This window comes from Sceloporus occidentalis, unplaced genomic scaffold, assembly GCF_023333645.1.
Source record: "Sceloporus occidentalis isolate IW3139 unplaced genomic scaffold, rSceOcc1.0.p SCAF_79, whole genome shotgun sequence".
Taxonomy (NCBI): Eukaryota; Metazoa; Chordata; class Lepidosauria; order Squamata; family Phrynosomatidae; genus Sceloporus; species Sceloporus occidentalis.
In genome coordinates this window covers 4,333,777-4,357,244 of record NW_028317059.1, presented here as the reverse complement: position 1 = coordinate 4,357,244, position 23,468 = coordinate 4,333,777, and the positions used below count along the sequence as shown (strand labels likewise).

The 23,468-nt window shown below is 42.0% G+C and overlaps 1 protein-coding gene across 1 annotated transcript; it reads right to left on the bottom strand.

The window, feature by feature from the left end:
* Positions 1–1,024: 1,024 nt before the first annotated feature.
* Positions 1,025–17,045, bottom strand: LOC149285467 (protein SSUH2 homolog). The gene is made up of 8 exons (XM_089495384.1): positions 16,997–17,045; positions 16,206–16,304; positions 14,464–14,524; positions 4,475–4,561; positions 4,034–4,126; positions 3,294–3,399; positions 2,921–3,028; positions 1,025–1,165 (listed from the first exon to the last, which is right to left on the bottom strand). Exons 1-8 carry the CDS (start codon positions 17,043–17,045, stop codon positions 1,025–1,027), a joined length of 744 nt encoding a protein of 247 aa, XP_089351510.1.
* Between the last annotated feature and the right edge of the window lie 6,423 nt (positions 17,046–23,468).

Here is a 23,468-nt window from a genome sequence, read left to right as displayed (position 1 = left end):
TTAAGCTCACCCGCCACGTCAAGGCACACTCTCAATAGGGTGAGAACCTACTCTCACTTCCTACATAGTGGACACACAAAGCAGTTTATACTGCTACCAAAACCTTATTAATGTGTTGGGGGAGGTGCAATTAAACCTCCTCCCCATTAACCACTGGACAGCAAGCTGCAACCAGACTGATGAGGAGCCAACAACCTCAAATATGTGCAAACAGGGAAAAGAAAAAATGTCGGTGCGCTAAGCTAGTCTCAGGCTCAAATAATACAAATATGTAATACGAGGCCTACCAAACAGGTGTAAGCATGCAGCAAGAATACACAGCCAATACACTGTTTCTTGCTGCATGCTTACACTGGATATTGCACCAGAAAAGAAGATCATTAATTGATATTACAAGTCTGTTGTCACGTAAGACTAATTGTGTGCTTGCTTGGATAAGATGTAAAACAAATGCATGACTCAGGGGTACAGAGATTGATGAAGGTCATTCCACTGATATGTTGGTATTTCCACCTTTGGCTGTAGAATAAAGCATAAGATATAAAATATATGCCTCTTGATTTGTTGGTGTTTTTTCTACTAGGAATTATTATAGTGTAACATAGAAAATGCAATTCAAATTTCAGCCACTAGAAGGCACTGCATACACTGGAGTATATGCTGTTTGGTATGGTTTTATAAATGTTCTCTTATTTTTACTTGTATTAGGTACATTTTGGAGTTTTTGATAGACCTTTTCCATTGGCTAAATATGAGCCAATAGCTTTTTATCACTTTTTCCGGGCTGCTCCCTTTGCATTCCAAGTGGTAGACAGACATTTACATCCAACACGACTGCTCAATGAAACCATAACCTGTCATGTACCAACATGCATTAATATTTAAAAATCAAACATTTTAATTGTGCAAATATCAAACATTAACATAATCATCATAAAATATACATTGCAATACTGCTTTTAGAATAATCTACATTTATGTAGTTAATTACATCGTTCATCAAAGTATCCAGTATGGGGTCCATCTATTGGAGTACGCAGCAGCACTTTTGAGGATAGTTGTTTGTATAAACCTTGTTTTCTTGTCCATACACAAAGTAGCTGAATTCTTTCTCTTTCCAAATGTAATCCACCTTGGTGAGAGGCAACCATTCAATGGTGTGTCTCTAGGGATAGAGAAAGATTATTGCATTAGTGACTATCTGAATCAAGCTGCCACCACACTTAATGGTGTCCATGTCCGTGCTAGATATTATTCAAACACTACTGTGCTTCGCTTCTGGCCAAAGGAGCTTTGTGTATTAAAAAGCATGTCTTGCCACAATGGCCATCAGTACAAACCATATAGAAGCCGGACGTCTTAACCCTGGACTAGTTTCATACTCCATGGGGTTACAAGTCGGTATTCTGCAGATTGAGGGCCAGATTCAGACCCAGCATTCAAGAATATGGAACTCAATAAACAAACACCCCATCAAATAAAGTCCACAAACTAGTGTCCTATTTATTCTTAGTGCACCGAATAACAAGTCACAGAGCCAGCAAGGGATCCTTTTATTATATAAATACAAATACATACAATACTGTGCAAAAGGTTTAGGCAGAATGCTTTAAAAAATATACACAGCTTTTAAGGAACTCTGCAGGCAGGTTATGCCCGACATCTTGGAGAACCAGCCACAGTTCTTCTGGGGATTTAGGCACGTCAGCTGCTTCTCTCTCTCTTCATGTAATCCTTGTTGAGATCAGGGGTTTATGGGGGCCACACCATCACTTCCAGGACTGTTCTTCTTTACGCTGAAGATAGTTGTTAATTACTTTGGCTCCCTGATGGTATTGTATGATGGATAAGCATCTGCATGTACTACTCAGTATTGATGGGACCATTTGTTCTGACCAAATTCCCAACTCCCTTTGCAGAAATCCATCTCCAAACTTGCAAGGAACCTCTATAATGCTTCACTGTTGCCTGCAAACACTCATTCTTGTTCTGCTCTCCAGCTATTTGGCAAACAAACTACCTTCTGCTACAGAAAAATATTTAAAATTTTGACTCATCAGTCCAGAGCACCTGCTGCAATTCTGCTGCACCCCAGTTCCAGTCTTTTGGTGAATAGTTGAGTCGCTTGGCCTTGTTTCTACATCAGAGATATGGCTTTTTGGTCACTTTTGACCAGACTTCTGTGGACAGTAGTTTTCTGCTAATGCTGAGCTGATGGCTCTTCTGGACACCTTTCAAATGCCAAGGATATTATGCATGATTTGTCTTTCATCTACTACGCTAAGTTCCCTTGGCCGACAACTGTATCTTCAGTCCTCAACATAGTTTTTTGGAATATATTTTATTCCTTTACACTAGTAAATTAGACCGTTACTATGTTTTATTTGTAATTATTTATTCTTTGAAGCATGTTAAGCCTGTCTGGCTCTGTGTCTTGTTATATGATGCATTAAGAATAAATAAGACACCAGAATGATCGCAGTTTTATTTGAATGTGGTATTAATTTATTGAGTTCCACAGATCTTCATCACTTCCAAGCTACATTGATATCCAATGCCAATCAGGCTACAGTATGTAGTCTGTATAATGGTGGGTTTAGTCTAAATAGTACTTTCCAACTGGTTGAACCCATAATCTTCACCCAATGGCCAGATATCAGGAACAGATGGAGAGTTACCCATTGCGGACCATTTCTCAATACTCACTAAGCACTCCAGTGCCTTTTTTTTTTTAGTATTTTTTGGAAGGTATAACCTCACCTACTTTCTACCATAAAACCAATTTTTTTAAAACATACATTTAACTAAATGCCAGGTAAACATGAATTATAGCAAAAACGTGCAAAACCAGAACAATACATACAATACATAATATAAGTAAACATACTGTACAGGACTACATCATTGGAACATTCCATACCTGTCTTAAAATGCGGCCGGAAGAAGAGAATTGATCTTTATGTTGTTGCAAAGCAGTTTGAGAAGCCTGATTAATGGCAGACACCAGGAAATTCACCACAGGCGCCAACTGTGTGTAGAAAGGAATAAGTTAGTGTACCAGGCATCGTTGCCGAATAAATGGCCATGGTGTTTGGCCATTTTGCGTTAATTTCTATAAGAATGTATTTACATCCTGGGTTATCTCAATTGTCAAGAGTAAAAGTGCAAAATAAGTCAGAAAGAAGATATAGTGTGGCGTAGCTGTGGTGATGTATAACATTTGTTAATTTTGGGCTAACAATTTCCTCAGAACAAACACTGGAAGCAAAGCTAGGATCCGAAAATGTTCTCACCAATACTTGTTCATCCGAAAAAACTTTTTTTCCGGTCACCTTCTTGAAACGTTTTGTTGGAAATTCTGAATTATGATCAGCCACAAATTCAAAATCATTATTCCTCCTGTATAAAGTTAAGTTCTCGTTATGTTTTGATGAGACGTCCATCCTCGCCGACCCTTCACACAGACACGCTGCTCACATACATTCGCTACTGTTGATGTATATCTCCCTACCCCATAGATTCAGCTGTAAACCTGGCAAGCTGACCTCAATACAGGATGGTCACTAACATTGTCTCTTCCTTTTTTACTCATATACGGCACTGTTCTAGCTTACGCCTTTAATTTGTGTTCTGGATATACATATCAGCCTGTCCTTAAAGCGATTATGAGTACAGAATTCGGCTGTCCTGCTACATCGCTCCACATAGCGCTCCGTATCTCCTTACTTGTGAAAAAGAGTGCTTCATCATGTCCTAAAGCCTCTTAGGCCGGTGAAGGAGACATATTGTACATAATCAAGAGGTCTTGTTGTAGGAACCAAAAACATATCTGGTTAAACTCACCATTTTAATCGTGTGTTTTTAAGCGCCCCTAGACAGAAGTCAAATTTGTATTCCCTTTTTCAACATTCATTGGAGAGTGTTCATAGGGCTGCAGCTATAAACTCGATCTCAAGAAAGGAAAGTAATTCTTTTTTTCTTTATTCTCACTTTTTTGATAATTGGTTTCACACTTTTCACGTTCTAAACTCACCATTTAACAGTCAGTTCTTTGTAGTTCATTACCTTCCCTTGACCAGCACACTTAAAACAGACGATAGAACCACGTCCACCACATCCAAAACAGCTATAGACAAAAGGATGTAAAGAAGAAACCAACTCATAGCCATGATACTATTCTTCAGATAATACATACATATACATATATATAACGCAGACTGGAAGGGTATTTGGGGCTCTTAATGAACAATAAGACTTACTGCCTGCTAAAAAACATTTTTTTTAACGTAATACATTTACATACTATATCACCAAATAATGATTACCTTTTAATTTTACCACCAAATCGAAACCATCATATTGTGGCTTTTATTATTATCATTAAAAGCTCCAGATCCCATGCTCCAGATCCCATGCTCCAGATCCCATGCTCCAGATCCCATGCTCCAGATCCCATGCTCCAGATCCCATGTACTTACGTCGATCTGCCTGATCCAGCACAGACGAAACATCTCTCACTCTGAAAATTTCTTCCAGATCCACCACATCCACCACAAAACACCTGTGTATGCCAAAAGATAAAAATAGTTAGAGTAGAAAGTATACAATGTATGATGCTAAAGATAAGTGTAATATATGACAGCAACAGGGAACACATTGGGTGTGAATCAGTGGTAGCTTTAAGGGTAAACAGAGCTTTCGGGGCAATGAAGTCACTTTTTTCAGTTAATTCACTTTTTATAGCTAATTCATGTTCACATATTTTTTTTAAACTAAAGTATGTTCAAAGAAAGTGCGGTTAATACTCACACTTCCACTTCCAAAACAGCTTAGACATCTTTGCCTGCCTCCAAAGCATTGTTCACAAGTCTAACGGAGAGAATATACAATCAAATGTCTAGTAGGAGCTAATACTGCACCATCGTCATTAGCATCATAACATGTTTTCCTGTATTACCTTTACTATAGATGTGTGAGGAATAGGCATTTTGACCTTATTTTTCTTAAAAAGAACTGGAGGAACCACTTGTACATCCCAGGCATCAGGAGCTGGCCCATTATCTGGAGAGTCCACCACCTGACCTGGATATATAATATATATTAAGCTCCGCACCCACACATTTATTATAACATGACATCATTTTGAGATATCATTACCTGCCATGGTGATGTGGCAAAGAAAATTAATAAAATCAAGACAAAAACACTTATGAGATTATACATGGGGTATTCGGTATAGGTCTCCACCAGTAGAGCAAAGGGATAGAGTAGGACAGAAAAAGAGTTCCAAGGAAGCACCAAGGAGCCCAACATTCAAGAGAGAGGAAAGTATACAATAGTGTTACAATTAGACTTGTGCATTCGTCTTCGGGCGAACATGAAAACGAGCACGAAGAGGCCGTTTTTTTGTTCGTTCCGAAGGAACGTAGAACAGAATACAGTGCCGGCAAACCGTAGGCGAAGACGAAGACTCACAATCACGAAGATTCGAAGATTCTTCGTGATCGTCTTCGTTTTTGCCGCGCAACCGCCAAAATTTCAAACAGGAGTGAGCTGATCCTCGTCTGTCCAATCAGCTCACTCTTGTGACGTAACGCTAAGGGTCTCGTCCAATGCCTGTGCTGCTGTTTTTTGAATTCTGAAGGCGCCTTTATAAGACCAGAGCTTGCCTGAGAGATCCATTCATTTTTCGCTGTGACTGCTTTGGCAACACTGCTGTGCTGCATCCGAGCGTTACAGAGAGAGATTGTTCTGTTCTGTGTGAGACTGGTAAGCCTTAGCCTGCCATTTCTCACTGTGTACTTCATCCTCACTTCAGTGCTACTTAATTAATATATTTAATAATAATAATTTGATTAATTTAATTTTTTTAAAATTAATTTGTCATCAACTTTAGTGTAAGTGCTGTTGAGTTGACAGTGCACCCAGTGCCTCAGTGGCACTGGGGTGCCCTTGCCCTGGGCTGGCACTAGTGCCTATTGCCTGTCCTGCTTAAATAAATTAAATAGAATTTATAAATTACAATTTAATAGAATCTATAATTTAATAGTTCATTATAATATTATATATATATATATATTTGTCAGTCATATATATATATATATACTATAGTATACTAGTGTAGAGTGTACTGTAGACATTCATCTACTAGTGTCTAATTTAAAATCAGTAATATTAATTAATATAATTAATAATTGAATTCATTATAAAATTATATATATATTTGTCAGTTATAGTTAGTAATAGTATACTAGTGTAGAGTGTACTGTAGACATTCAGAACATCTACTAGTGTCTAATCTAAAATCAGTAATATCAATAATTCTCTAATTCTTTCTTATCTTAATAGTTAATTAAATTAGCTATAAATAAAAGTAATAATATTAATTAATTACTACTAGCGTATAGTTCAGCTAATCTTATTAGTACTGGTGCTGCAGCTCTATAGTTTGTGCTTTGTTTTAGCAACAGTAAGAGACCAAGTCAATTTTTCTTAATTAATCTTTCATTTTATTTCATTTGTTTTGCTCACCTCAGTCCATCAGTGAAGTGAACTTGTTGGGCTAGTGAGTGCAGCCGCATAAGTGCTGTGTTTTTTTTTGATCAGCAAGCAGTGACGTTAACTGTTTTGCAAAGATTTTCTCATTTATTTTACATTTTATTTCAATTTTATTAAAAGTACCCTTAGTGTTTTGCTCACCTCAGTCCATCAGTGAAGTGAACTTGTTGGGCTAGTGAGTGCAGCAAGCAGTGAAGATAACTGTTTTGCTGTGACATTTTATTTTATTTCTAATTCTTTTCAAGAAAAATTGACTGTGACGAGCTGTACTAAGCAAAGCTTCAAGCTACTAGCTGTAGTACTAAAATAATTCTAATCTTCTTTAATCTTAATCTATAATATATTATAAATAATAATATTCTAATTCATAATCTATAATATAAGTAATTCTAATTCTAAATTCTAATTCATAATCTATATTCTTCTATCTATAATACATAATATATAAGTAAATTAGTTCTAATCTATTAATATTATATAACTTAATATTAATTAATAAATCATATACTGAATCTGATTTAACCTCACTTTAGCTTAGTGGGTTTGAGAGCGTCTGCCTAGAGGTAGACTTATAGTAAGGAAATATAGCTTTAGGCTAGCATAGTGGTAGGCTAAGCTCTTAGGCCCGTGTAAATTCAAATTAAAAATAAAATACTGCTAGTTATTAAATAGTTAATCTTGAGTTAATAATTTCAATAACTTTAGGATTTTGGCAGATTGCACACAGCACAGTGCAGTAGTGCATAGTTTTACTTTTTAAGCAGTAGCACTGAAGAGAACTTCCTCTAATTTTTTTGTCTTTAATTCGTTTTTCCTTTTTTTTATTTTTATTTTTTTATTTTTTTTTTTATAGTTTTTTAAACACTACACTACACTACACTACACTACACTACACACACAACACAAAATTTGAAATGGATCCTCCTTTTGGGACTAAGGAGGGACAAGCTCCATCTACCACCACCACCACCACCACCAGCACCACCACCAGCACCACCACCAGCTCTAAGATGCAGCCTTTGCGTCAGTCTAGTCGGCCAAGTAGGCCAAGCTCTCGCTTATCATTTGGGGAAGCATTGCTTGAAGGATCATCAAGTAAAGGAAAGGCACCAAAAGCAGGCAGTAGTAGTGCGGCTAGGCCCACAAGCTCTATGGTTTTTTACGGAAAGCCTAAAGCACCAGAAGCACGTTCAAAGTTAAAGGGTAGCACAAGTAGTACCAGCCCAGTGACTAAAAAGAAGTGCCTTTTGCCCCAAGCAGCATCTTCCCCATCCACCAGCAGCATGCAAGGTACCAAGCAGAGCCAAATTAGCAGCAAGACTCAGAGGGGTCCCAAACCAAAGCGATCTCATTCCTTTGTAGGGAAAACCACCACCACCACCACCCCCGCCTCTACCACCACTAGTGCTGCGCCTACTGTTCCCACTGGTACCGCCACGCCATGTCCTCCTAGTACCTCTAGCAAGCCACCAAGTCCTTACAAAATTTTTGTAAAGACAGTTAGAGAGAGGGCTACACATAGTGGAACTCCACCTAGCGAGGTAGCAGAGGAGCCTGAGACTGAGAGGCCAAGTGCAGAGTCTATTCTTCCTGCTCGCACTACTACTAGTCACGAGTCTCACGACGATATCAGTCTTAGCTCCAGCCTAGCAGGAATTCCATTCGATCTGGCTAATGAAGAGCTAGACTATGAGCCAGAGGAAGTAGAGGAGATGAGTGGTCAGGAATCAGATTCCTCAGGGAGCAGTGTCCAAATGACTAGTGCACAATTTTCCCCTGAGCCTCCACCTTCTCCGCTACGATCATCACCATCACCACCACCAGCAGCAGCAGCAAAACCTAGCAAATCTAAAGCAATTAGCAGTCCCACTATGGCCAGTACTGTTACCACCAGTCCCACCACCACTAGTTCTGCCTCTGTTCATCCACCCCGAGCAGTAAGAGCAGCACCCAAGGCACACTCCAAGGCTATGCGCGCCCCAATTTGGGAGCACTTTGAAAATGTTGAAGAAGGGCGCTATGGAAAGTGCAAACATTGTGGGAAGCTAATAAGCAGAGGGAAAGTGTCTGGCCATTTTACCAGTGCTAGCATGAAGCATCACCTCAGCACTCAACACAACGCTGTGCTATTGGGGAAAGATGCAGAGGTAAAACTTAGTGCAGGCAGCATAGCTGGTGGCCGTGGAAAAACCCCAACAGCTTCTTCTTCTGAGCCAATAGCAGCAGCAGCAGCAGCAGCAACTAGTGCTGGCAGCCAGAGACCAAGGCAGGTTGGAGCACTGCATGCCCAGCCCACCCTGGAAGAATTTGGGGCATTCCACTCCAAGAGAACGATGCCCAAACAGCAGGCCAATAAAGTAACGCGACTTATTGGTCAGTTCATTGCTGTTGGAGGGGCATCCTTCTCCATGATTGAAGGGGAGCCTTTCAAACAATTGATGGCGGCTGTGGCTCCACAATACACAGTTCCGTCACGTTCCACTTTCAGCAGGAACATTGTCCCCTCGCTGTATCGGTCCTGTGTTGCAGCAGTGAAAGAGGAGCTTTCCAAGGCTGCTGGTCAGTGTGTTCATTTCACTACAGATTTGTGGAGTGCACCTAGCGCCCAGCATGCCTTTCTTTCTTTGACAGCACACTGGTGGCAGCCCGGTGTGTCTAAGGAAGTTGCTGCAGCAGGCTACCGATCATTCCTTCTCCATGCAGAAGTGATGGATGAAAAGCACACTTCCCAAAATATTCTGCATGCGATTAGGAAAATGTTTAGCCTTTGGGTGGGAGCAGAGGCGGGCACCAATGTTGAAGTTGGTTTTGTGGTAACTGACGGAGGTGCCAATATGGTGAAAGCGCTGCGAGATGGTCATATTGTTGGTGTGCGCTGTGCAGCCCACATCATCCATCTTGTAGTGAAGGCAGCAATGTCAGAAGGAACTAATGTGGCAGCAGTAGTTCTGTCCCGCTGCAGAAAGATCGCTGGGCACTTTCACCATAGTGTTAAGGCTAGCCAACTTTTGAGGGAAGAGCAAGAGAGGTCAGGTCTTCCCGTACACTGCCTACGTCAGGATGTCAGTACACGGTGGAACTCCACGTTAGACATGCTAGAGAGGATTTTGGAGCAGCAGAGGGCAATCCATAATCTTGCCTCAGAGCACAATATTGGGATTACCTCTCCATTGAATAGGGAGGATTGGACAGTGATCGCCCAGCTAGTGGCAGTCCTTAAACCATTCAGGGATGCCACAGAAAATTTAAGCTCAAACACTGCCAGTCTGGCCCAGGTAATCCCAGTGTTCTCCCATCTAGGCAGCAAGATGGATGTGTTCCTTGGAAACCGTGAGGCTGTTCAAGGTGGCACTCTACATCCTGACGTAGCAGCCATAGTCAGGAAGCTGAAGGATCTGCTAAAAGTACACCTTCGCAAGCGAATGGAAGAGAGTCCCGAAATGATGCTAGCGTGCCTTTGTGATCCAAGAATTAAGGGAAAGCTAGCTTTGAAATTCAATGTTCTCAGTAGCTACCGGGAGCAATTGGTCAACAAGGTGCGTGACTGGCAGCGTAAAATGGGAATGCTGTCCGAGGAGGGTGAGGTGCAGGAGGAGGAAGAGATGATGTGGTCTGCTACCCCTAGCAGCAGCATCAGCAGCAGTGCCACAAGCAGCACAACACAGCTGAGTGGAGCAGCTGCGTTTTGGGAAGAGGCACTTGGCAGTATAGTTGGACCATCTGACAGAGCTAGCAGCAGAAAGGAGAGTAGTGCTGCTGAAATGGTCAAACTTTACCTCTGTGAAGTTCCTTCTGCTCCTAATGTTGATCCTCTTAGCTACTGGGATGAAAAGAAGAGTGTGTGGCCTGCACTCTCATGGGTTGCGCAGCAGCTTCTATCATGTCCGCCAACCACTGTTCAAAGTGAGCGCGTGTTTTCTATGACTGGAAACATACTGAGTCCACAGCGCTCACGCATGGCACCTCATCTGATGGAGCAGATTGCCTTTCTTAAATTCAATCTGCCCAAATTGGGTTACCCAGCTCTTAGCTTGGAAAGTTAAATTTTTTCTCTCTAATGTTTAAGGTAGTTTCTCCCCCTGGTTGCACTTGCTGCGGTGTGGCAATGCCTGCTACCTCCGCTGGTGTAGCCAATTTACGCTAGGGCCTAGTGTCTGAGCTCTGTAAGTCCGCTCCCAAACGCCTAGGACTGACAGTCTTTGGATGCTTTGCCCTGGGGTGAAACAGGTGAGTGGGTCGTCAATTGCCCACTCATTCACCTTTTTCCGTTTCCAACGCTGCTGCTGGTGGTGGTGCCAGTATCTTTTGCCAGTTCGCTTCCTGGCTGAAATCATGCCTCAGATGTCCCTAATGGAAAGGGTAGTTTCTCCCCCCTGGTTGCACTTGCTGCGGTGTGGCAACGCCTGCTACCTCCGCCGGTGTAGCTAGCTTATGCTAGGGCCTTGTGTCTGAGTTCTGTAGGTCTGCTCCCAAACGCCAAGGACTGACAGTGCTTGGATGCTTTGCCCTGGGGTGAAACAGGTGAGCGGGTCGTCAATTGCCCACTCATTCGCCTTTCCCAATTCTGCTGCTGCTGGTGGTGGTGCCAGTGTCTCTCTTCAATGCCAGTTCGCTTCCTGGCTAGTGTCATGCCTCGAATGTCCCTGATGGTAAGGGTAGTTTCTCCCCCCTGGTTGCACTTGTTGCGGTGTGGCAACGCCTGCTACCTCCGCCGGTGTAGCCAGCTTACGCTAGGGCCTTGTGTCTGAGTTCTGGAAGTCCGCTCCCAAACGCCAAGGACTGACAGTTTTTGGATGCTTTGCCCTGGGGTGAAACAGGTGAGCGGGTCGTCAATTGCCCACTCATTCGCCTTTTCCAATGCTGCTGCTGCTGCTGCTGGTGGTGGTGCCAGTGTCTCTTCTCTGCCAGTTCGCTTCCTGGCTAGTGTCATGCCTCAAATGTCCCTTATGGTAAGGGCAGTTTCTCCCCCCTGGTTGCACTTGCTGCGGTGTGGCAACGCCTGCTACCTCCGCCAATGTAGCCAGCTTACGCTAGGGCCTTGTGTCTGAGCTCTGGAAGTCCGCTCCCAAACGCCAAGGACTGACAGTGTTTGGATGCTTTGCTCTGGGGTGAAACAGGTGAGTGGGTCGCCAATTGCCCACTCATTCGCCTTTCCCAATTCTGCTGCTGCTGCTGCTGGTGGTGGTGCCAGTGTCTCTTCGATGCCAGTTCGCTTCCTGGCTAGTGTCATGAATCAAATGTCCCTAATGGTAAGGGCAGTTTCTCCCCCCTGGCTGCCTCTGTCTGCGGTGTGGCAACGCCTGCTACCTCCGCCGGAGTGGCCAGCTTACGCTAGGGCCTTGTGTCTGAGCTCTGGAAGTCTGCTGCCAAACGTCTAAGACTGACAGTGTTTGGGTGCTTTGCCCTGGGGTGAAACAGGTGAGTGGGTCGCCAATTGCCCACTCATTCGCCTTTTCAATGCTGCTGCTGGTGGTGGTGCCAGCATCTCTTCTCTGCCAGTTCGCTTCCTGGCTAGTGTCATGCCTCAAATGTCCCTAATTGTAAGGGCAGTTTCTCCCCCCTGGCTGCCTCTGTCTGCGGTGTGGCAACGCCTGCTACCTCCGCCGGAGTGGCCAGCTTACGCTAGGGCCTTGTGTCTGAGCTCTGGAAGTCTGCTGCCAAACGTCTAAGACTGACAGTGTTTGGGTGCTTTGCCCTGGGGTGAAACAGGTGAGTGGGTCGCCAATTGCCCACTCATTCGCCTTTTCAATGCTGCTGCTGGTGGTGGTGCCAGCATCTCTTCTCTGCCAGTTCGCTTCCTGGCTAGTGTCATGCCTCAAATGTCCCTAATTGTAAGGGCAGTTTCTCCCCCCTGGCTGCCTCTGTCTGCGGTGTGGCAACGCCTGCTACCTCCGCCGGAGTGGCCAGCTTACGCTAGGGCCTTGTGTCTGAGCTCTGGAAGTCTGCTGCCAAACGTCTAAGACTGACAGTGTTTGGGTGCTTTGCCCTGGGGTGAAACAGGTGAGCGGGTCGCCAATTGCCCTCTCATTCGCCTTTCCAATTTTTCAATGCTGCTGGTGGTGGTGGTGGTGGTGGTGGTGCCAGCATCTCTTCTCTGCCAGTTCGCTTCCTGGCTAGAGTCATGCCCAAAATGTCCCTAATTGTAAGGGCAGTTTCTCCCCCCTGGCTGCCTCTGTCTGCGGTGTGGCAACGCCTGCTACCTCCGCCGGAGTGGCCAGCTTACGCTAGGGCCTTGTGTCTGAGCTCTGGAAGTCTGCTGCCAAACGTCTAAGACTGACAGTGTTTGGGTGCTTTGCCCTGGGGTGAAACAGGTGAGTGGGTCGCCAATTGCCCACTCATTCGCCTTTTCAATGCTGCTGCTGGTGGTGGTGCCAGCATCTCTTCTCTGCCAGTTCGCTTCCTGGCTAGAGTCATGCCCAAAATGTCCCTAATGGTAAGGGCAGTTTCTCCCCCCTGGCTGCCTCTGTTTGCGGTGTGGCAACGCCTGCTACCTCCGCCGGAGTGGCCAGCTTACGCTAGGGCCTTGTGTCTGAGCTCTGGAAGTCTGCTGCCAAACGTCTAAGACTGACAGTGTTTGGGTGCTTTGCCCTGGGGTGAAACAGGTGAGCGGGTCGCCAATTGCCCACTCATTTGCCTTTCCCATTTCCTTTTCCATTTCATTATTTTCCTTCTGATACACAACCAACCAAACATAACACACACAATAACACATATAACACATATAACACACAGTGACATCACACATAACACACATACACACACACTTACAATGCACAAAACACAAGGACCTTTTCCTTGTTATTTGCCCTGGCCTTCACTCACTAATAGCATTACATTAACACTATAACTCACACTTCACCCTATAACATTTTTCCATCCACATACCTGCCAACAGACCCAACTTTTTCAGGGACAGTCCTGCTTTTTTCCAGTCCTGTCCCATCTAATTTAGCTAAACTAGGTATGCAAAATGCAAATACACATAGGTAGTTATAGCTCGGTAGGTAACGCTACTATAAACATTTAATAAATATAATCAAGTACTAAATAATAAATCTAACTTTAAAATACATTTAAATAAACCCCTATTTTTTTTTAAAAAAAAACATTAAAATTAAATTATTATTATTTAGACATAATCCATCTTTAACCAAACCAGTGCACTGCTACTAATCTTAAACATAACCGTACATTAACCCTAAGCTATTTTTTAGTTCTTGTCCAACATTTTTCCATCAGCATACCTGCCAACACACCCAAGATTTTGGTGGACAGTCCTGCTATTTTCCAGTCCTGTCCAATAAGTAAGTTGGGTTGTTGCAAAGTATGCCATTGTAAATAGGTAGCAAATGTTAGGCATGTAAAGTGGTCCAAAATCAATTTAAAAATGTAAAATATTCCCTATTCTTTTATTAAACATCTATGGACAGTACACCTCGGTATGTGTGTGCAACTCTATTGGTCGTTTCGGCAGGGGGCTCGCCTGCCATCAACGAATGAAGTGCATTCTGCAGTTCTGCAATTCACTCGTTGATGCCAGACCAGCCCCCTGCCGAAACGACCAATAGAGCTGCACACACGTACCTTCACGGCAGCTGCTGCTGCTGTGATGTGTTATTAACCCCGTATTAACCCCTGCTAGGCAACCAGGAGGAAAACGAAGATTAAACGAGCACGAAGAATGTCCGCGAATATTCGCCCGAAGAGAAGACAGGAACGGGCGAATATTCGCGGAATACGAAGATTTTTTTTTCCCCGAAGACGAGCACGAAGACGAACACGAAGAGCCCCCTGGTGCCCAAGTCTAGTTACAATGAAACGATATCTTGTCTATTGTGGTTGCTTGAAGTTCTCATGTGTGATAGAGTTGAAACCATTGATTAAAGCCTTGAGGATGTCCCTTACCGGTATATGGCACAGATACCCATTTCCATGTCCGTGACTCCGTGAAGGTTTCCAGGCAGTACTGCGGACAAACACAAGACATACTTATAATTTCAATAATTGGCAGGATTCTACTCATGAAGCTTTAAACAGATAGATACATGTGCGCATAAATAGATAGAAAAGCGAGCAAAATGCCGATAAATTACAAGGCGACAACTATTCATATGATGAAGCGATGATGGAATTCGCTACAATTCAGGCGCTGTTGAGTTGATGAAAGAGGGCATGAGGTTAAAATCAGCTTCACCCTTTAAATTCAGAGTTCAGCAACCCTTTTGTTCCTATTCATGAAGCAGGGTGCGGTGCTTTCAGTTTCGACTTGTGTTTAGAGGAACCAAGGTGACATCTGCAAGAAAGAACCTGTTCCACCGCTCATTTTGAATACCAATTCAGTCATTAGTATTTGGTTTGCTGAGTGAAGTGAAGTTGTCTTAGTAAATAGAAGAATACGGAACTAGAAGAGAGGTACATGCCCTGTAGGTGTTGAAGGCTTTGAGTTCTTTAAAGACCAGGTTTTTTGCTGGGGCAGTAGCATAGCAGCACTTTTTGGAGGCATATTCAATAAATGCTTGCTTTGCGACATCTTCTGAGATAGACGGCATTCTGAAGAAGAGAGAGGACAATTCTTGAAACATTTTATAACAGTACAAAAAATCCCCCTCAACCTGCAGCCTACAACAATTGCAGATAATGTGTCCTGTCTTCTTTAAAGTGCCCCAAGGACCCAAACCTCTAGTCTCCTCTTTCTGCCTTACTTACATTTATAGCAAAAACATTGGTTTTATCACATTTTGTTCCATAAATGTCCTTTATCTGCAAACCTTGATGCTCAGTCATTGGATATTTTGGGTGACTTTCCCTGCTCAAACGCCGCACTGAGCTGATGCTTTATGGCAATGCTAATGAAGTCTGTTCCTTAATGGACTTTAATTAGTCAGAGTGTCCGGATGGGTCATTAAGACTGAGTCATTCCATTGTTAACCACAGGCAGTATGGTAAGGAGCCAGGTTGTATGTATAGTAGATTGGGCTACAGAGCGAGAACACAATCAATTGGCTGACGGCCTCCAAAACAGTTTTTTGGTACTCAAGCTATCATCTTACGTCCAGTTGAAGTTTTCCATCAATGGCTCGACAGGCGGTAAGGCCGTATACGGTGCAGGAGGACAGAATATTTTATCTGTAAGTACAAGAACTCGGCAACTAAAATACACAGCTCTTATTTTCATTTATTTTTTTTATTCAGAGTAAATTGGAGTATATTTAACAAATCTGGTATACTTTACCATTTTGTAAAACAGCATTTTATGGGTAGTTTTATTGAAGGAATTTAATTTAATGATTCTGTAAGCCTTTTAGATTTCTTTGAATCCTTCTGGCTGTTAATGTTTTCGACCAAGTTAGAACTTTGTTATATGAGATTGCAAATCAGTTTGTAATTAAAGTTTTACTATACAGAGTGTGTGGTGGATACATGGAACAGCCTTCCAGCAGAACTGGTAGAGACTAATACAGTGAGGGAATTTAAACATTCAAAGGGGAAAGGCATAAAGCCATCAAGAATCTGAATGACAAGACTGAGGACCGGTTAAGGACTGAATCTTTACACCAGGAAAAACGGGCAGACTAAATGGGTCGAAAGGTTCTTATCTGCCATCAAATTCTCTATGTCTATATCACTGATAATTTCCATGAACCTACTGTCAGAAGGAACGGCCAGATCTTCATATCCAGGTAAAGTGCCCACGACGTCACAGGACGGAGGAGCTTCAGAAGCCCAAGTAGCGGATTCATTGATCGCTGGAGAATTCAATTTTTCAATTAGTTTTTAATCCAGAAACATCTTTATCTAAGGTGCAGCTAAACTAAAAAAACACAGTGCAATGAATACATTATATGAAATGTTTAAATGTAACGATTCAAAACAAAAAATATATATATTAATATTAAAATTATATATAAATATTGAATTTATAGAATTTAATATTATGTATTACATTTAATCCCACTTTTTAACTTTTTAACTTTTACTCTAACTCTGTAACTTCGATAGAAGCAAAGGTTTTAAGGGGATAAGGAAATAAATCCTATGTATGTTTTATCGCGAGGACATGTCTGCCTGTCTGTCTTTCTGTCTGTGCTGATTTCCTGCGTCTATCCTTCAATCTGCTCTCCAGTAATTCTCCAAAACTGCTGTGACATCATCAGGGACTAAATATCGAAATATATATCACCAGGAATCTCCGCAGCGCTTCGTATAGTCCATATATGACAAAACTCGAACCGACTTCAATAAACATAAAGGAAAAAGGGTCCTGCTTGCAAGTTTCAGGTGTTTTGGGTACTACATAACCATGCTTAACAAAAGGTATAGGTAAAGTTATCCCCTTAAAGAAGGTTAGAGTAACCAGCGTCCGGTCCGGTGCTTGTCTTACAAACAATCCAGCCCTCTTGACCTGCCTGCAACCCAATGGATTGGTAATAAAACTCACCAGGAGGACAGGGAAGCAGATTTGGGTTCATTACAATCCTCGAATCCATCGCTTGGCTTCTCAAATCTTTAATTAATTAATTAATTAATGAATATTTTTTTTTCTGGAAAATATAATGCAATTACAAAATTAAATAAACAAAAAAACGGAACAATCACTACAGATGGAAACAAATGTTTCCTAGAATTCTGATGTGAACATACACGAGAAGAAACACAGTTGACCCGAGGATACAAACATAGAGAAATATCAGTCATTTACAGGAACCACACGAAACAACAGAGAAGTTACTATGTTACCTAACACCAAGAGGTCATAAAGAAAAACCACAGGTCATAATGTAAGGAAGATTTACTGTACTTTACTGGGAGGGTGGTAGATATGTGGAAGAGTCTCTTTACAGAAGTGGTAGAGGAGGGTAATAGAGTGAGGGGATTTAAACATGCATGGGATAAGCATATGGCTCCTGAATCCAAGACAAGACCAATGACTGATTGAGATCGGGGTCTTTACATCGGGAAAAAATGGACAAATTCTACGTGTCTATGTTTCTATAACAATGTCCCCAAACTTACCCCAAAGAACACCCTCTATAGCGGATATACTATTCTACAGAGAACGCACTATACCTTTCTACTATCACCCTAATGATATACCTTCTACTCACATGCTGCGTACAGGTGAATGAATGTTCTCTTCTGACCAACAGATCATCTTCGGAATGCTGTCCTCTTATAACTCCTCTCTGCTTCCTTGTTTCTGTAAATCATGTTAAAGAGGCAGATTTTAATGTGACCCAAAAGCAAACATACACACTCTCACCTCTGCACACCCATGTACTTTTTCAACAATGAATTATTTCCCTTAACTTCCTTATTACAGGTTTGCAGTGTGTAATATAGTGACATACCCACACTTCCAAAGTGTCCCCATCTAGGAAGGACTAGATGTCCCCCTTTACTAGGAGTTCAGAATTCTAGGAGTTTCTTGGGTATGATGGTGCCCACCCCAAAGCGCTCAATGCCGACGACTACAGTATTCATCAGCCAGAGTTAGTGGAAGGAAAAGTGGACATCTTCTGGAAAGTCCCTGTGCTCATTTCATATTCGCGTTTTCCATTTTTAATAAACTGTCGGTCTGGCGATAAACGGGCGTGCTAATAATTATAGTTTCACAATTTCATTTTATTATATCACCTAGATTGTAAAAATGTGAATGTATTTATGGGAACGCCGGTTTCTCTTGGATTGCCTTCTGCAAATAAACGAGTTATATGGAGTTTATGTGTGCGTTCCCACAGTGTATCTCCACCGACAGTCAGTGTGAGGAATCCTACCAATAGGAAACACACAAACAAAAAAGCACATGAGGACAGCTTACAATGTGTGACTCAGTGAGTGTAGTAACGTACCGGTATATAAATAACGTCGAGCAGAAAGGTCAACACACTACATTTTCTATCATTTTAATCTTTAATCTTAATGCTTCCTTTCAGCGCCAGTGCATGATGAGATGGGAGCCGGGTTGGATAGCAGCAGCTATCTGAAGTCCCTTACAGAACAAATGGTCTGCCCCCCCTGATGGCCCTCATATTTTTTGGTGGCAAAGATGGCACAGACAGGTGTTTGGGGGCAAGATGGCACAGGCCAGAAAACAAGATATTTGCAGGCAAAGATGGCACAGACAAGCTGTTTAGGTAAAAAGATGCCGCAGACAAGCTTGAGCAAAGATGGTACAGGCAAAAATGGTACAGACAAGCTATTTGGGGGCATGGATGGCACATACAAACTGTGTGGGGGCAAAATAGCACAGATACGTTGTTTGGGGACAATTGAACCCCTCTATTACCAGACATAACGCACACAGTCACAGAAATAGACGCACACAGTCACATAACGCAGTCATTGTGTGGCCATTGGTATCCAGCCGGTGGCCGCACATACGTAATTTGGCACCAGCTAGTCTTCAAGTGCAAGGCGGCTTAGTCATCCGTCGTCTGACACTGATTGTGTATTTGATCTTCCACATAACATGTGTGCAGCCGAGCGTATTCTCCTGGTGTCCACGCACTGCAGGACTTAATCGGCTGCGGGGGCGACAGTGTTGGTAAATATGTGGCTTTACTGATATGTCAGAAGACCCGTCTGTGCTTGTACATGAGATATGTTCAGTGGGATTGTAGCAGGATCAGCTGATATAGGTGGCGGCAGGCAGATACCATTATGCCTTTCTCTTGCGTTCCATGATCTTACTAGTATGTATTTAGTCAGCCTTGTCGGGGGAACCCACTTGCCCACAAACGGTTCTTGTTTCTACATTAACTGAAATTATCAGCACTTCTTCCCCTATTTTCTTCCGAGAAGGCACTGGGGATTTTGGAAAGCATGCCAGACCATTAGAATCATTGCATTTATGACTCCTAGCAGTGAGAGATCCGTTTGCTACCGACGAGGAAGGCACTGCTTGTACATCAGCCATGCTTTCTAGACCAAATATCATTTTCACGTATTGCTGATCAGCACATTTAAACTGTGCGAGATAATCGAATACCCGAGTCTCCCGTTATACATTCCACACACTGCAGGGGGCAGCACTGTACCGACCTGCGGAAATCATATGACTCCTGGGCCAATGTGGTTAATACTGTAAAAAAAACAAACTGACGTCAGCATTAATTCACTAAACTGGGAGTTTGCTCAAAAGTTGAAGATTTTAACACATTAGGGAGCTGCACAAAACAAGAACAGTCTCACTGGCTGCGTTGATGCCGCTAGCAATCCCCCCAAACTCAAACGTATGAAGGCAGTGTCTGCTAAACGGCTTATTCCGTCGGATATTCCTGTTATAACTTGTTGCAAACTGAGATTCCCATCACTTTGAAGGTAATTTGGGTTTATGGCATATATTCTAACCTAAGGCATATCACGGAAATAACCGTTATATGTATGGCAGGGGCTGAGCTGTTTCACAACAGAAGCGGTGTTTTTAACCCTTGCCGTTAAGAAAAGAGATTTCCTGCCAACTTTTCTAAAGATCCTGTTTCGATAGCACTAAAGGACGTTTATAATATCGGGATACAACGTGTAAATTTTTGGTTTTTTTTTAATCCCGTCTGTAACTTGTTATTTATAAGCAATAAAAGGTATATCATTAAATTGTTACTTTTTTGTATGTTCTCTTTCGTTTATGTTTATAGAGATAAGTAATTGTAGACACAAACCACAGGTTTAAGTAATAGCCAATATACACACACATATGTATAATATGTAACATGATCCGGGGGGGGGGGTAAGTGAAAACTAGGCATGCAACAGCACGGACCTCCATCGCTTTACAGCTCCCTGGGCCAGTAGGGGATGATCATTGGATCTCCCCAAATGGGCCAATGGGGCGACTTAGCAGGACAAGGGGGGGGGGGTGCTAAAATCGGGACTGTCCGACGGAAAACAGGATGGTTGTGAAGTATTGATATATATTTATATATAATTTGAGCTAGCCGTCTTAGTCCAGTAGCGTAGAGGTAAGAGAAATGAGTATTGCAGTAAAAGAATACCCTTTTTAGTGTAATTTTAGTCCATTACAATGTATTTTTATGGTAGAACCGTAGCATTGTTATAGTCGTGGTCTCCCTTTAAATCGAAGTAAATGCAGGGGTCGGATTTGTGAAATGTCCTTCCCCTGTCCCTCCTCTGACATTCTTCCCAGGTAACTGGAGAAGGAGAACTGAGAACAGCCGCTCCCACTCACAGCTCTGGAGCTGGACTCTGCGACATATAACTAACACTCTGAATTGGGGAGATATATATAAACACCTATATATAGCGCCAAGCACTGAGCCGAGTCAGCGTCTATAGGTAAAGTTTACCTTTCATCTTCTTTATTTGGAGAGTGTTTTGTACATTGAATATGCTAATTAACTAAATATAGAGAATGAGTTAATTTCAGACCTCCTTGGGCTGCGGTTGTAGGAGTTAAAGTTCTGCAGTTATGAGGATGATGGGAGTTGTAGTTCTTCACACCTGCAAACCCAACATTTGATTGTGTATTTAGCTAATATTTCTTAAATATGACTTGGCTGTTTTATATATAATTATTTAAATGTGTGAGCTGTTTAGCCTGACTCTGAATGATCATCAAAATTCCAAGAGGCTCCAAGGGTAGCAAACGAGAAGCCCCTTCAGCTGTGTGTTTACATTTAATTTGCAGTACAGAAGGGGCGTGATGCGTATGTTAATATATGTTAAAGTAGGCACAGTGGGTGTGTGTATATATATATATATATATATATATATTAGTATATAGGGGACACAGTGGGTATGTATATATAAGTTGAGGGCTCATTGGGGATATATATATATATATATATATATATATATATATATATATATATATATATATATATATATGGGACACAGTGGGTATGTATATATAAGTTGAGGGCTCATTGGGGATACATATATATATATATATATATATATATATATATGGGACACAGTGGGTATGTATATATAAGTTGAGGGCTCATTGGGGATATATATATATATATATATATATATATATATATATATATATATATGGGACACAGTGGGTATGTATATATAAGTTGAGGGCTCATTGGGGATACACATATATATATATATATATATATATATATATATATATATATATATATATATAGTATATGTGTATGGGACACAGTGGGTATGTATATATAAGTTGGATGAGACACAGTGGGTGTGTAAGTTGTAGACCATAAAGTTACATTTATGGGACTTTTTTGTCTGTTTTTAACTAGAAATGATGTAATATGTATAACAATGTTAAAAGGAGTTCTGTCCTCCATGATGCGTTAAACAAGAGATGTGGTCATAGTAAACGCACACGGTCCGGCTTACAAAACGGCATCGGCGTGTAAACAAAGGAAGCGCTAAAGAAGAAACCTTGACATGGGTAGTCATGATGTATGTTTCCAATGAGGAGAAACAGGAGATCATAACCTAAAACTAGAGGGTGAAAGGCATTGAGGTTATGTAAGGATGTTTCACTTTACTGAGAGAGCAGTAGATATGTGTTGGAATCTCCCAGCAGAGGTGGTAGAGGTTAACACTGAGCTAATTTAAACATGCATTGGGATAGGCATATGGCTCATGAATCCTCAATGATCTGCTGTGCATGTGTCTTGTAAGTAAGTAGGGCTTGTACTTGGGTTGGTTTTACACCTTTGTACGCAGACTAAGCATATAAATAACAGTTTCCATAAGGAGCCCATATCGCAGCTGTAAAGATGCTTTATGATCTCCTTTTAAACGGATACTTTTGTTGAGACGTGAGATGCGGGTTATGTGTGCACAGGGCCAGGCTGGTTCCGCACGGCTGACGCCAGAAAAAAAAGAGATACCTGAGTTTGACTCCGTAAGGTGGGTGTAGTATTCATAAGCAAAAAAAATGTGTCAAAAACACAAAGGTTTGGCGCCTCGAATAACAAACAGATTGAGGAATACGATTCCGACAGCTATTATTACACAGCAAACACCATTACGCTTAGCCAGACAGTAACTGCCTAGAATGATGAGAGTTGCTGTTATCACTGCTTATTAGATATTATCTGGTATATAGGCTGCCAAACGACATACGTGCGGATGAGCGTGTCCGTACGTTATTATACGTCCACACAGTGTAGGACCCGATCCGCTGCTGGAGCGGAGCAGTGGAGAGCTGGTCAGACGAGGCCTGCTCCACTCACACTCTCCTGCATTAAGGAGCAGGACGAGGAGAACTCTGAGGGTCAAGCCCTTGGATGTTCTCAGCAATGTATATTTCTTTGGAAATATTTAACATACCTTTTACGTGCTGCACCAGTTAGGGAAGAGCACCATACTTATCTGGCGTTCGGGGGAGGGGGGTATTTAGTGGAGGAGAAGGGTTTCTGTTATACCATGCTCTGCGTGTGAGATTTTAATGGTCGTCTTTACCTGTTAGTAACCTAGACTCTCTGCAGAGGAACTAAGTAAATAATTACATTTATTGAAATCAACCCTTAAATGTAGAAGATGACCATCTTACGAGGACCTCTGCTCAGAATGTTTACTAGTCTGAGTATCTCGCAGGGTTCTACAGCAATACATGTTACAATGTTGTGTTTATAAACTGCACAAAGTGTGTTTGTAAATTATAATTGTCTATTTTAAGTATCTATATTTTAAAACATTTTATGGGTTCTGATGGCCAGATGTCCTTGTTTTAAAGGGACAGTCGCCCGATTAAGCCTTCTGCCATGATTTCTATTTATCCATCGCATTATCCTGATAAACCCTATAACGTCTGTCTAAATATCATTAAAAGTAACCAATGGCATTGCAAACACCCCACCAGACCAGATCTCATTTAGGAAACTGCTTTGTTTCTTATAGTAATCGCTAAGACATAACACATTTCTGGAAACATCGAATTTTGATGACTTGTAAGACCCATT